This window comes from Dama dama, chromosome 33, assembly GCF_033118175.1.
Source record: "Dama dama isolate Ldn47 chromosome 33, ASM3311817v1, whole genome shotgun sequence".
Taxonomy (NCBI): domain Eukaryota; kingdom Metazoa; phylum Chordata; class Mammalia; order Artiodactyla; family Cervidae; genus Dama; species Dama dama.
In genome coordinates this window covers 58000468-58012766 of record NC_083713.1, presented here as the reverse complement: position 1 = coordinate 58012766, position 12299 = coordinate 58000468, and the positions used below count along the sequence as shown (strand labels likewise).

The following is a 12299-nucleotide window of genomic DNA, read 5'->3' as shown; positions in this document are numbered from 1 at the left end:
TGGTTACACTTTTCATATCAGTTTCATTAATCTGAATGTACACATAACATATACAGACAATAAATGTATAAAGTACATTTATACAAATGTTCAGAGAAAAACACAAATCACCACCATTTGGTATAAAAAGGGCATGCTTTTGTATAGAAGGAGTAGAGGGATTTTCACAAGTCTTGTGACTCTGTTATATGTTGAACACTCATCTAGAAACAACACTACAGAACATAGGTGGGACAATCTCTAAAAATGGATAGTCATATCAAGAAACATCAATAACCATGTTATTAACCTACCCTCTTTTAGGATTTACAGCAATGGCATAGGGTTCTCCAGCCATATTTGTTAAGAGTCTGGTACAGTTGGGGCCACTCAGCTGCCCTACGTTGATAGAGTACCTCAGACTGGTCCAGTGAGTAGTGTAGTAACTGAACCAGTGCATTCGAGAATGGTCGGTCCAATAAATATTTCCAGCAACCCAGTCAACTGCAATGTCCCTGGGCCTTCTAAATTCAGGACACTAAAAAAGAAAACAAAACAACAAACCACAGTATTTTCAAAAGCAAATTGGTGGAGCTTTCTATATCTATATATTGAGATTATTTGGGAATCATATTAATGTGATCAGGTATTAATTATTATATAGATTTTAAAAAATACATTATTCTTACTTTTTATAGCTATATAATTTCATAAGTCCTAAGTATACAGTTCATTGGAATTTTACCTATCACTGCCCCTGTTTAACTATCACCCTGTTAGAATATTTCTAGAATTGTAGAAGGTTCACTTATGACATCTACCAGTTAGTATTTCTCTTAGAATAAGCATAATTCTAATGCCTAATGTCATAGATCAGTTTAAACAAATCCACATAAACATCATTGTACTCTTCAATTCCTGATTTTTATTCAACATCATGTCCATGTATCCATATTGTTGTGTATGTCAGTTATTAATTGTTTTTATTTCTGGATAATATTTAACTTCATGAATATATATCAAATTGTTTATCATTTTACTGGTAATATGCATTTTGTTTGTTAATAATTTTAGGCCATTACAATAAAAATTATGAATATTCCTGTAGGTATCTTTTGGTGGACATGAACTCTCATTTGTATTGAACATTTAATAAGAAATAGAACTATTGAAGCCCACGGTATACATATGTGTGCTTGAATAGATAGGGTTAGAATTTTCTTTCAAAGCATCTCTACTAATATTCACTCTTTTCAGCAATTTAATAAAGTTCCAGTTGTTCTGCATCCTTACCATATATAATTTGATTTAAAATAAAAAAAGAATGCTAATACAAATAGGTACATTTAGAGAGATGCTATATTAAAATGTCTTTCAAGGAAAGTTACAAACTCTGTCATTTATATTAAATCTGCTAGCTTGGATTTTCTGTGTAATAGTATATTACTGAATTATTGTGAGACAAAGGTAAGAGAGTTCATTGGGAATAGACAGCAAGGAAAATAACATATGCTCTGTGCCCTTCAATTAACTTGATCACTTTGAGCTGAAGCTAGTGTAATAGTTAATTTGACATGATCAAGTTTATTGTGCATAGCCAAAAGTGAGAAGGAATTCTCAGGGGTATTATATCAAGACTAGAAACAATTATTTGAAGGTGATTATAACTAGACATGTCATCAATGTGTAAAAGCATCGTTAAGACCTGGTTACAAGTGGAAATGTGGGTTTTTAACAGATGACTGTATCTTCTGTGTTTTACTAGTGAGCACATTTTGTTAAATTGTGCTTGGGTTAAAAGCAAACAGACTGAACTTCTCAAAAAGAACATGAGATGCCAAGAAATAAGAATTGCAAGTCACCATCTGCTGTGTGATTACTGAGATCTTAAGGAAGGAAAATATGGCTCAAATTAAACACAGAACCTTTAGAAATTTCTAATGGCCTTTATTATCAGTCTTTTCACTGATTGATTTAAAAACTAAACTTTTGAAATATTACAATGCCTTATTTCTCTACTCTAAGAGTAAATACTATCCATCTACCCAATGATAGCTCATAGCTACCTAAAGTTAAATGAAAAGTACTCTGAAATACAATATAATCTAAACATTCCATACAAATAATATTTATAAATGGGTAAAATATAAAGATTTGTCCTAGCCAAACCACAAAATAATTTTCAAGTGTTTCAGTATCATTTAAATTAAATGTAATTGCTGTTTTTGATTTGGCAGTATTTAAAAGTAAATTTATCAACAAATGGTATGGACATGTCAACGTAAATCTTAAATTTATAAACATGAGAGAAAATGGGAGAAAATAACCATTATGAACTGTATAAAGCCTTTTGGAGCATATTTATCTTTTTTAACACCACTGGAGCAATCTTTTACCATGCACTTGCCCAGCATGAACATAGACGAATACCCTATTTTGCCTTTGGTGATGTTTGGTGGTTTAGTCGCTAAGTTGTGTCTTACTCTTGAGACTCCATGGACTGTACACCATGAGGCTCCTCTGTCCATGAGATTTCCCAGGCACAGATACTGGAGTGGGTTGTCATTTCCTTCTCCAGGGAATCTTCCCAACCCAGGGATAGAACCTGGGTCTCCTGCATTGCAGGTAGATTCTTTCTTGATTGAGCGCCAGAGAAGCCCAAATTTGCCTTTATAAAATGTTAATATACTACATGATTTTTCTTTCCTAGTGGTATCCTTGCTAAATAGGACATATTTTATGCCAAGTTCCACTTTTTATTTTTAATTTAATATTTTCATTTTGTTTCACTCATGCTCAAAAAAGAGCTGGTTATCTTTCCATTCTATATTTATATTCCTGTTCTGCTAACAGTTAAAACCTCAAATTCCTAAGGATCATGTAACATTCAGAAGTCTGATTTTGTGATACTTTTCAGAAAAGCTGACTGGTGAAAATTCTATTAATGGTGAATTCCAAGAGGATATATAGAAGTTAGGTCATATTACTAGAATAAATGTTACTTTTAAATGCTGAGCACAAGATACACTGATGAGTTATAGAGCCATTTAAATCCACATAGTTATTCTCTGGTTCCTTGATCAAGGAATCTCTAACGTCATTCCCGTATCAACTAAGGTAGTTAGAATATGGAGTAAAGGATGGTCACACCCAATAAATTCAACCTAAAGTCATGAATCATCAGTGACAAGATGATTCTCAGGGAATTATGGCAACCAGGTGAAGATGTTACTAGGTATTCATCCTTAATCATAACATACTGAATGCTCAGTAATTCTCATCACTGAAAAGAGCAAGATTGAACAGAAGATGAACAAGAAGAAGAAGACAGAAACAAGATGGTCTTATTGTTAGGGAAACCATGGCCAAATTAGGAAATCACTATAAGTGAGTTCTATAGAAATAAATAATCCAGATTGACCAGGATTGCATTGAAAGTGAAACTGAAAGTCACTCAGTCATGTTAGATTCTTTGCAACCCCATGGACTATAAAGTCCATGAATTTTCCAGGCCAGAGTGCTGGAGTGGGTAGCCTTTCCCTTCTCCAGGGTATCCTCTCAACCCAGGGATTGAACCCAGGTCTCCCACATTGCAGGTGGATTCTTTACCAGCTGAGCCACAAGCAAAACCTAAGGATACTGGGGTCCTTCTCCAGGGGATCTTCCTGACCCAGGAATCAAACTGGGGTCTCCTGCATTGCAGGCAGATTCTTTACCAACTGAGCTAAGGGGAGGATTGCATTAGTCATCTAAAAGGGAATCTCATATTGAATGAATGTTGGTTGAAGAGTGGAAGGCAAATTGTTGGTGGGTCTTATGGAGAAGTTCAAAATCAATCAGGTAAACACAAAAAATGGGAAAACACAGGAAAAGTAAACTGAGGTACTTGGCCTAGAATGGAGACTGAAATGAATAACCAAAACAGGATGGTTACGCCATTTGTCTTGAGAGAGACTGAAAAACAACCAAACACATCAGATTGGAAGCATGGAGAGAATATGAAACTCTAATTTGCCTCTTTGGCTCCCACACTAGACAGAGAGACCAATGAACTAGAGGCGCTAATGCAGTATGTCATGTTTAAGAGATTGCAGAGGTGTGTGGTTACCCAGACAACAAAAGGCATTTCTCATTTTTTTGCACAAAGTAGAAGACACATTTTGATGGCTTTTTCCAGACAGATGATTTCTTTCCTAATAAGCCCTCTAAATACACAAAGTTTTGAGGCCTGAGGCATTCTTCTTTATAGAGATATATTAGTTGAATGAATGAAATGCTTAAATCTTGCCAAAAAATTGGCAGCTTGATTGTAACACAATTAGAGGTTACTGCTTTAAACTACTAATCCTTAACAGCTGCAGATTGTAAGGTATCTGTCACAGTGCCAGCTTCAGTAGACTAAAGATATAAGTCACTAAAGACATTTGTTTTAAATCAAGGAAAGAGGAAAATCTATGAAAGGAGGATTCAAACATTTGAACTGAGGAAATCCTGTCTTTTTTTAAAACAAAATTCCTATAGTTAGCTATATAATTTGAGAATATATTGTTAACACAAGGATAATTGAAGTTGCCACATATTTCATTTGTTCCTGATTTGTTACCTTTATACATACCAGAAAATTCAGTCCATTTTGATGAAGTTAATTATCCCCTGATGCAATGCTAGTAAAACACAGATATAACAACACTGTAAAGAAGGTGTGTGTGTGTGGTGGGATGTGGATGGGGGTGTCCATATGTAAGAATAAGATTATTTACATTTTTGGTTCACAAAATGTGAATCAGATTAAATTCTCATAAATTAGTCAATACCACATTGCAGGCAGATTCTTTACCTGAGCTGCCAGGGATACCCAAGAATACTGGAATGGGTAGGAATCGAACCAGATCCTCCTGCACTGCAGGCATATTCTTATGAGCTGAGCTACCAGGGAAGCCCAATAGTAAAGTAAGGACTACACAAATTCTGAACATTACTAAATTCTTTGGCTTAGTAATGGTCTTCAATACCTAGATAATTGTTATTTCAATCAAGCTCATACAGCAATTGAGAAACCCTCCCCCCAAAACCCAAAAAAGTTATATTTAAGAGCTAGAATATGTACGAATTCTAAAACCACTTCAGGGATGAAACTTCTGCTTCTATCAGCAATCTATTCTTAAGAAAAGATTATTTCAATCTGAATATTTTTAAAGCTTAATTGAAAAGATGGTTTCAATTTTAATAATTTTATTACAATATGTAGTATTTATCTACACTAAAGTGAAAATGAAAGTGAAGATTTCTCAGTCGTGTCCGACTGTTTGCAAACCCATGGACTATACAGTCCATGGAATTCTCTGGGCCAGAATACTGGCGTGGGTAGCTTTTCCCTTCTCCAGGGGATCTTCCCAACCCAGGGATCAAACCCAGTCTCCCGCATTGCAGGCAGATTTTTTACCAGCTGAGCCACAAGAGTCTACACTAGGACTACATCAACTTGGCATAAGCTCTGTCATAGGAAAAGGAAACCAAATAAAAGTACATAATTCTGACAGTATCCAGAAAGTAACAAATCTGTCTTTGGATATCAGGGTAAATATTGTATGTGATTTATCATTTTTAAAACATACTCAGTGTTCTTTAAACTTATTTGTTATGATCTACCACCTACCTACCATAAATAACAAAACCGAGCCAAAATTTTCAATTGAACTACCAGCTAAACAGAAGATATCATGGAAGACTAGAAAACAACATATTTGGAATCAGAAAGTTGGTTTAAGAACTAGTCCTAGTTACTCTATAAATTATGAAAGTGGAAGTGAATGTGTTAGTCACTCAATCATGTCTGACTCTTTGTGACCCCATGGACTGTATACCCCACCAGGCTCCTCTGTCCATAGAATTCTCCAGGCAAGAACACTGGAGTGGGTTGCCATTTCCTTCTCCAGGGAATCTTGCTGACCCAGGGACTGAACCTAAGTCTCCTGCATTGCAGATGGATTCTTTACTATCTGAGTCACTTGGGAAGCCCATGAATTATGTGGCATATAAAAATAAAGGCTTTGGATCAAATGATCTGTAAAAGTGTTTAACTTCTAAACACTAAATTTTACATAACAGTTTAAAACTTCATCCATTCTATATAAACCTTAGGGATGCATCTAATGCTAAGTATGAATTTTTATGCATTAGTCAGTAAGCAAAAAATTTGTTGGTACTTATGGGGCAATTTTGACATTGTCTCCCTATGTGAGTAACCTGAAATTAGAAGACAAGATGCCTTCTGATAGTTAAATTTTTCTTTGATAGTTACAATTTAAATAAGCACAACAGCTGAGATGCAAATTAGAGCTATCTGAAAGAAGAGGTTGCAAAATGGTAGGCTGAACACTAAATTTAAAGTTTTGTTTTTTTAAAAGGTTTTTAAAAGTAGATTCTAACTTTAATATTAGAAGATATCACTTTAAAAATCAAACTTTTTTTTTTCTTAAAAACTAAGGCTATATAAGATAGTCTATCAAAAGAAGACAAACATTCCAGAGTAACAGAATCAATCAGCTGCTGTTGTTTTAATGAAGCATGTCTTCAGCTTGCCTCTCTCACCTGTATCCCTAATGCTATGCCCAATCTGTTTCACTCATTTCTCTTATGTGATAAGTGGTTTGCAACCCATGCCTTAGAGAGAAAAATAATTTGACTTCAATGAATAAATCTTGTATCTATAAGATATAGCAAGAAACACATAAAAAAGGAGAACAGAGAAGCAAATGTTTAGAGTGTGTTTTCAGAATCATTAGGTAAGCATCTTATAAATAAAGTGGAATATTCAGTCTATGTAGCAGATAGATATATTTATATATATATGTATATGAATATGTACACATAAATTGGGCTTTTATAGTTCAATGTTTCATCCATCGATGAAATTTAAATTATGAAATTTAAATTATCATTCAAATTATGAATATACATGTGTATATGTAGCAAGGTAATGCCCAAAATCCTTCAAGCTAGGCTTCAACAGTATGTGAACCAAGAAAGTCCAGATGTACAAGATGCGTTTAGAAAAGGCAGAGGGACCAGAGATGAAATTGCCAACATTTGTTGGACCATAGAAAAAGCAAGGGAATTCCAGCAAAATGTCGACTTCTGCTTCACTGACTATGCTAAAGCCTTTGACTGTGTGGATCACAAAAAAACTGGAAAAATTTGAAGGGTATGGGAATAACAGTCCACCTTACCTGTCTCCTGAGAAACCTGTATGCAGGTCAAGAAACAACAGTTAGAATCAGACATGGAATAACAGACTGTTCAAAATTGGGAAAGGAGTACAACAAGGCTGAATATTGTCATCATGTTTATTTAATTTATATGCAGAGTACATCTTGTGAAATGCCAGGCTAGTTGAAGTTCAAGCTGGAATCAAGACTATCAGGAGAAATATCAACAAGCTCAGATATGCAGATGATAGCACTCTAATGGCAGAGAGAGAAGAGGAACTAAAGAGCCTCTTGATGAAGGTGAAAGTGGAGGCTGAAAAAGCTGGCTTAAAACTGAACATTCAAAAAATGAAGATAATGGATGGCATCTGGTCCCATCACTTCATGGCAAATAGAAGGGGAAAAAGAGTGACATATTTTATTTTCTTGGGCTCCAAAATCTCTCCAGATAGTAAATGCAGCCATGGAATTAAAAGATGCTTGCTCCTTGGAAGGAAAACTATGACAAACCTAGACAGCATATTAAAAAGTAGAGACATCACTTTGCCAGCAAAGGTCCATCTAGTCAAAACTATGGCTTTTCCAATAGTCATGTACGGATGTGAGAGTTGGACCATGATGAAGGCTGAGAACCAAAGAATTGATGCTTTTGAATTATGGTGCTAGAGAAGACTCTTCAAAGTTCCTTAGTTGCAAGTCAATCCTAAAGGAAATTAACCTTGAATATTCACTTGAAAGACTGACGCTGAAGCTGAAACTTCAATCCTTTGGCCACCTGACAGGTAGAGCTGACTCATTGGAAAAGACCCTGCTGCTGAGAAAGACTGAAGGCAGGAGGAGAAGAGAGCAACAAAGGATAAGATGGTTGGATAGCATCAGTGACTCAGTGCACATGAGTTTGAGCAAACTGTGGGAGATAGCGAAGGACAGGGAAGCCTGCCATGCTGAGTTCATGGGGTTGCAAAGACTTGGACACAACTTTTGGACTGAACAACAAGAAAGATTGTGAAGTTAAGTTGCTTTATTGTAAATGAAACATAATCTATTTATGGCTGGAAAAAATGTGTTTTTGAGGGTATATGCATATTCTCATGGGGAGAAGGCGGGAAGGGTATGTTGGGAGATGAGGCTAAACATCATGGAGAGGTTTGTAAGACCATGATTTTTCAATGTAAATATTTAAGGAGGGCGATATGATGCTGAGGTTTTATTCTAAGATTATTTTGCCTGTGGTATGAAGAATGGCTTGGGACTGGGGACCAAGGGGATACCAGAAACTCAGACGAGGTTTATTCAATGGACTCCAGAGGAAAGATTGTGAAATTTTAATCTAGGCTTTTGTGAAACAAAAGTGGATAAAAAAATGAGACATTTCTGGAGGTAAAAATATTTAAACTTGTGATAAATTGAATACCAAGGATGAGAAGCATAACTTGTAAAGGATAACTTTCAAGAATGATATGCTATTGCCACGCATCCCCAAGATTTTCAATTAATTTATTGTTTCTAATTTAAAAAGTGTATCTACTTCACAACAGGTCTTGTTCTAAGTGCTAGGATTATAGTAGTAGAATAGGAAAAAGGAAAACTGCCACTGCTTCTGGATATTTATTTATAGTGAGGTGAGACAGACAATAGGTTATAAATATAATAAATGAATAAATTATGTGGCAGTAAAAAAGTACTATGGAAATGCAAAAGAGCAGGACATTGAGGATTCCAGGATGGGAATGGGGTAAGAGATTACAATTATCAGTAAGTTATGCATTCAGATGACATTTAAACAAAGAATTGAAGGAGTTCAGGAATTGAATCATGTAGGATATCTGGCTAAAAGGCATTTTAGGGCAAAAGACCATTTCAGGAAAGGCCTTACTTTAGTAGGTAGTGATGGGTTTCAGAAATAGCAGAGTTTCCCTGGTGAAGAGTGAGTAAAGGGGAAAGTAGTGAAGATAATCAGAGAAGTAACAGGAGACCAGATCTTTTAAAACCTTAAGAAATGTTAGGAGAATTTCAGTCTTTTCAATGGAAAACCATTGAACATTTTTGAAGATGTGATGTAAGCTGATTGTGCTTTATACAGGGCATTCTGGTTATTGTTTTGTGAGTCATAAGGATAGCAAAGAGATCAATCAGAAGGGTATTGCATTCATTCAGAAGAAAGGCGAAGGTGGTTCAAAACTAGATCCTTGCAGTCTAGCTGATGTTACGGTAATCAGCTCCTAGACATACTTTGAAGGTACATTCAATAATATTGCCTGATTTTGGAGTTATGAAAGAAGCAGAGGGGCCAGCAGTGCCTCTAAGATTTTCACTTTGAGCACCTAGAAAACTGAGTTGCCATTAAGTGACATTGGGGAAGCAGATTTTGTGGATCATATGAGAAGTTTATTTTTAGGCATGTGTGCTACCTTGGGGATTTTTTTTTTAACATCCAAAAGGAAAAGCAAGCAGTTAGATAGAGCCTGGTCTCAATTAGGCAATTTTTAGCATGTGATTTTATATTAAACCATGAACTCTATTAGGAAGTGAGGAAGCTAGAGAGAAGAGGATCATGGTCAGAGCCTGGGGCATTCCAATATTAAAAGGAAAGCAGAAAAGGATCTAGCCAAAGATACTGAGAGGTGAGGAAAAGGAGAGAACAATAAAAGAATAATTATACTGGTGATTCATCTCAGAACTATTTTGTATTAGTTATTATCACATCAAATGAAGTAACAAAGAAAAAGAGCTACTTAAAGGTTAACTGGACAGACTCTTACTGTTAGTATGTAGAAAAAGATTTCTCAACTCTGGCACTATTGGTATTTTGGGCAGAATAATTCCTTGCTGTGACGAACTAATTCATTCATTGTAGGATGTTACGCATCCTCCCTGGCCTCTACTCACTTGATGCCAACAGCAGTCCTCAACGCTGAGAATCCAAAATGTCTTCAGACATTACCTAGTGTCCTCTGGGGTGAAAGGTCATCCCCGGTGGAGAACCACTGATTTGGAACTACTGAATGCTCTCTGATGATGCCTCTTCCTCCATGACTCTAAGCATTTTTCAAGGTCCTTAATGTATTTCTGTTTTCAGATTTTTTGAACACTCCTTTGTTTTCCTTTACTTGATCTTTCAGCAGTATACTAGAAATATAACCAAAACTTCCTTTTCAAAACACTTTTTTCTCTTAGTTTCTGTGATTCTACAGTCTCTTGTTTTATTCTAATGCACTGGCTGGTCCTTGCCATCATTTTAATCTAGTCTCAGAGCTTGGTTCCAGTTCCTTCTTAATTTCCCCTGGAAATCAAACCTGGTTTCATGGTTTTAGATATCCCCTCAATTTTTCTATTCCTTAATGCAAATCCAGTCCAGAGATCTAAGATAAAGCTTTGACTACATCACTGCAAATCTGACTTTCTCATTGTATCTCTTACTGGACTTAGCATAATTAAAACCGAACCCACAATTTTCCATTTTCAGTATCCTTCAAATTATACAATCCAGGAAACCAGGTGTCAGTCTGGAATCCTTTCTGTCCTCATTTTTCACATTCATTCTATTTGCAAACATTTTTTTCCTTAAGATTCTACTCACTACCTTTCACTTCATTGAGACTATAGTAGAGCAACATACCACCATTTCTACGGGAGCATAGCCCTTCTATGTGGCCTCCTTCTGTTATAGTCTTTTCTCCCACCAAATCCATTCTCCACAGAAAAAATAAAACAGTTGTCTTATATATAAGGAAGATGACATTACTTCCTTCTCATTTCTTAGGCTTTAGCTCAAATCTCTCTTCAAATGTGCCTTTATTAATCATCTTACTCAAGCCTATATCATTCAAGTTTTTATCTCTAAGTCCATTTTTTACTTCCTTCAATACATCTTTTAAAAATTGGAGTTTTTGTATTTATTTATGTGTTCAGAGAAGGCAATGGCACCCCACTCCAGTACTCTTGCCAGAAAATCCCATGGACAGAGGAACCTGGTAGGCTGTGGTCCATGGGGTCGCTAAGAGTCAGACACGACTGAGCGACTTCACTTTCACTTTTCACTTTCATGCATTGGAGAAGGAAATGGCAACCCACTCCAGTGTTCTTGCCTGGAGAATCCCAGGGATGGGGGAGGCTGGTGGGCTGCCATCTATGGGGTCACACAGAGTTGGATACAACTGAAGCGATTTAGCAGCAGCAGCAGTATTTATGTGTTAGTTTAGTTGATTTTGTCTTTGTTCCACAGAATATAAACTTCATGAGGACAAGATTCTGTTATTTTTATCATATCCCAAGAACCCTAACAAACAAACTCTCCAGATCTAACAAACAAGACTCTCTAATAATGCTTTGCATGCATGCTAAGCTGCTTCAGGCGTGGCCAACTCTTTGCGACCCTATGGACTATAGCCCACCAGGCTCCTCTGTCTATGGGATTCTCTGGGCAACAACACTTGAGTGGGTTGCCATGCCATTCTCTAGGGTATCTTCCTGACCCAGGGATAGAACCTGTGTCTCTTAGGTCTCCTGCATTGGCAGGCAGGTTGTTTACCACTAGGGCCACCTGGGAAGCCCAAATAATGCTTCGGGTATGAATGAGTACAACTTGACTGGTCACCTTAAGATGATATGCAATCTGATCAATAATTTAGTATTATTAATTGCATAATTTTATGTTTTATATGGCCTTAGAAGATTTATGTTCAGTAAAATTTTGACAATTGATCACAACTATTCGAGAACCATCAATTCTAAACAGTATGCATTATTGAGTGCCTGTCTTATATTAATAAATAACAATCAAGCCACAGTATGACAGTAACGAAGTAGCTGATAGCTTCAGATCTCTTCCAAGGTAATCATAATAAATTATTTTAGTTGTTGACTGATTTGAATAAACTCTGATGGTTTTAAAAGTATTTTAGCCAAGCAATTATATTTCAATTTAGTTTCAATTTAGAGTTTAGTGGTGTCTTAAATTTATAATGGGCTTCCCAGGTGGTGCTAGTGGTAAAGAACCTGCCTGCCAATGCTGGAGACATAAGAGACTCTGATTCCACCCCTGGGTTGGGAAAATCACCTGGAGCGGGGCATGACAACTCACTCCAGTATTCCTGCCTGGAGAATCCCATG

General features: G+C 36.2%; 1 protein-coding gene across 1 annotated transcript in view; it reads right to left on the bottom strand.

The window, feature by feature from the left end:
• The window catches only part of LRP1B (LDL receptor related protein 1B), a 1867078-nt gene that overhangs the window by 123306 nt on the left and 1731473 nt on the right, over window positions 1-12299 (bottom strand). Inside the window, exon 78 of the mRNA XM_061135390.1 lies at window positions 294-517. Coding sequence (XP_060991373.1) covers window positions 294-517 — 224 coding nt within the window. The remainder of the gene's footprint in view (window positions 1-293; window positions 518-12299) is intronic.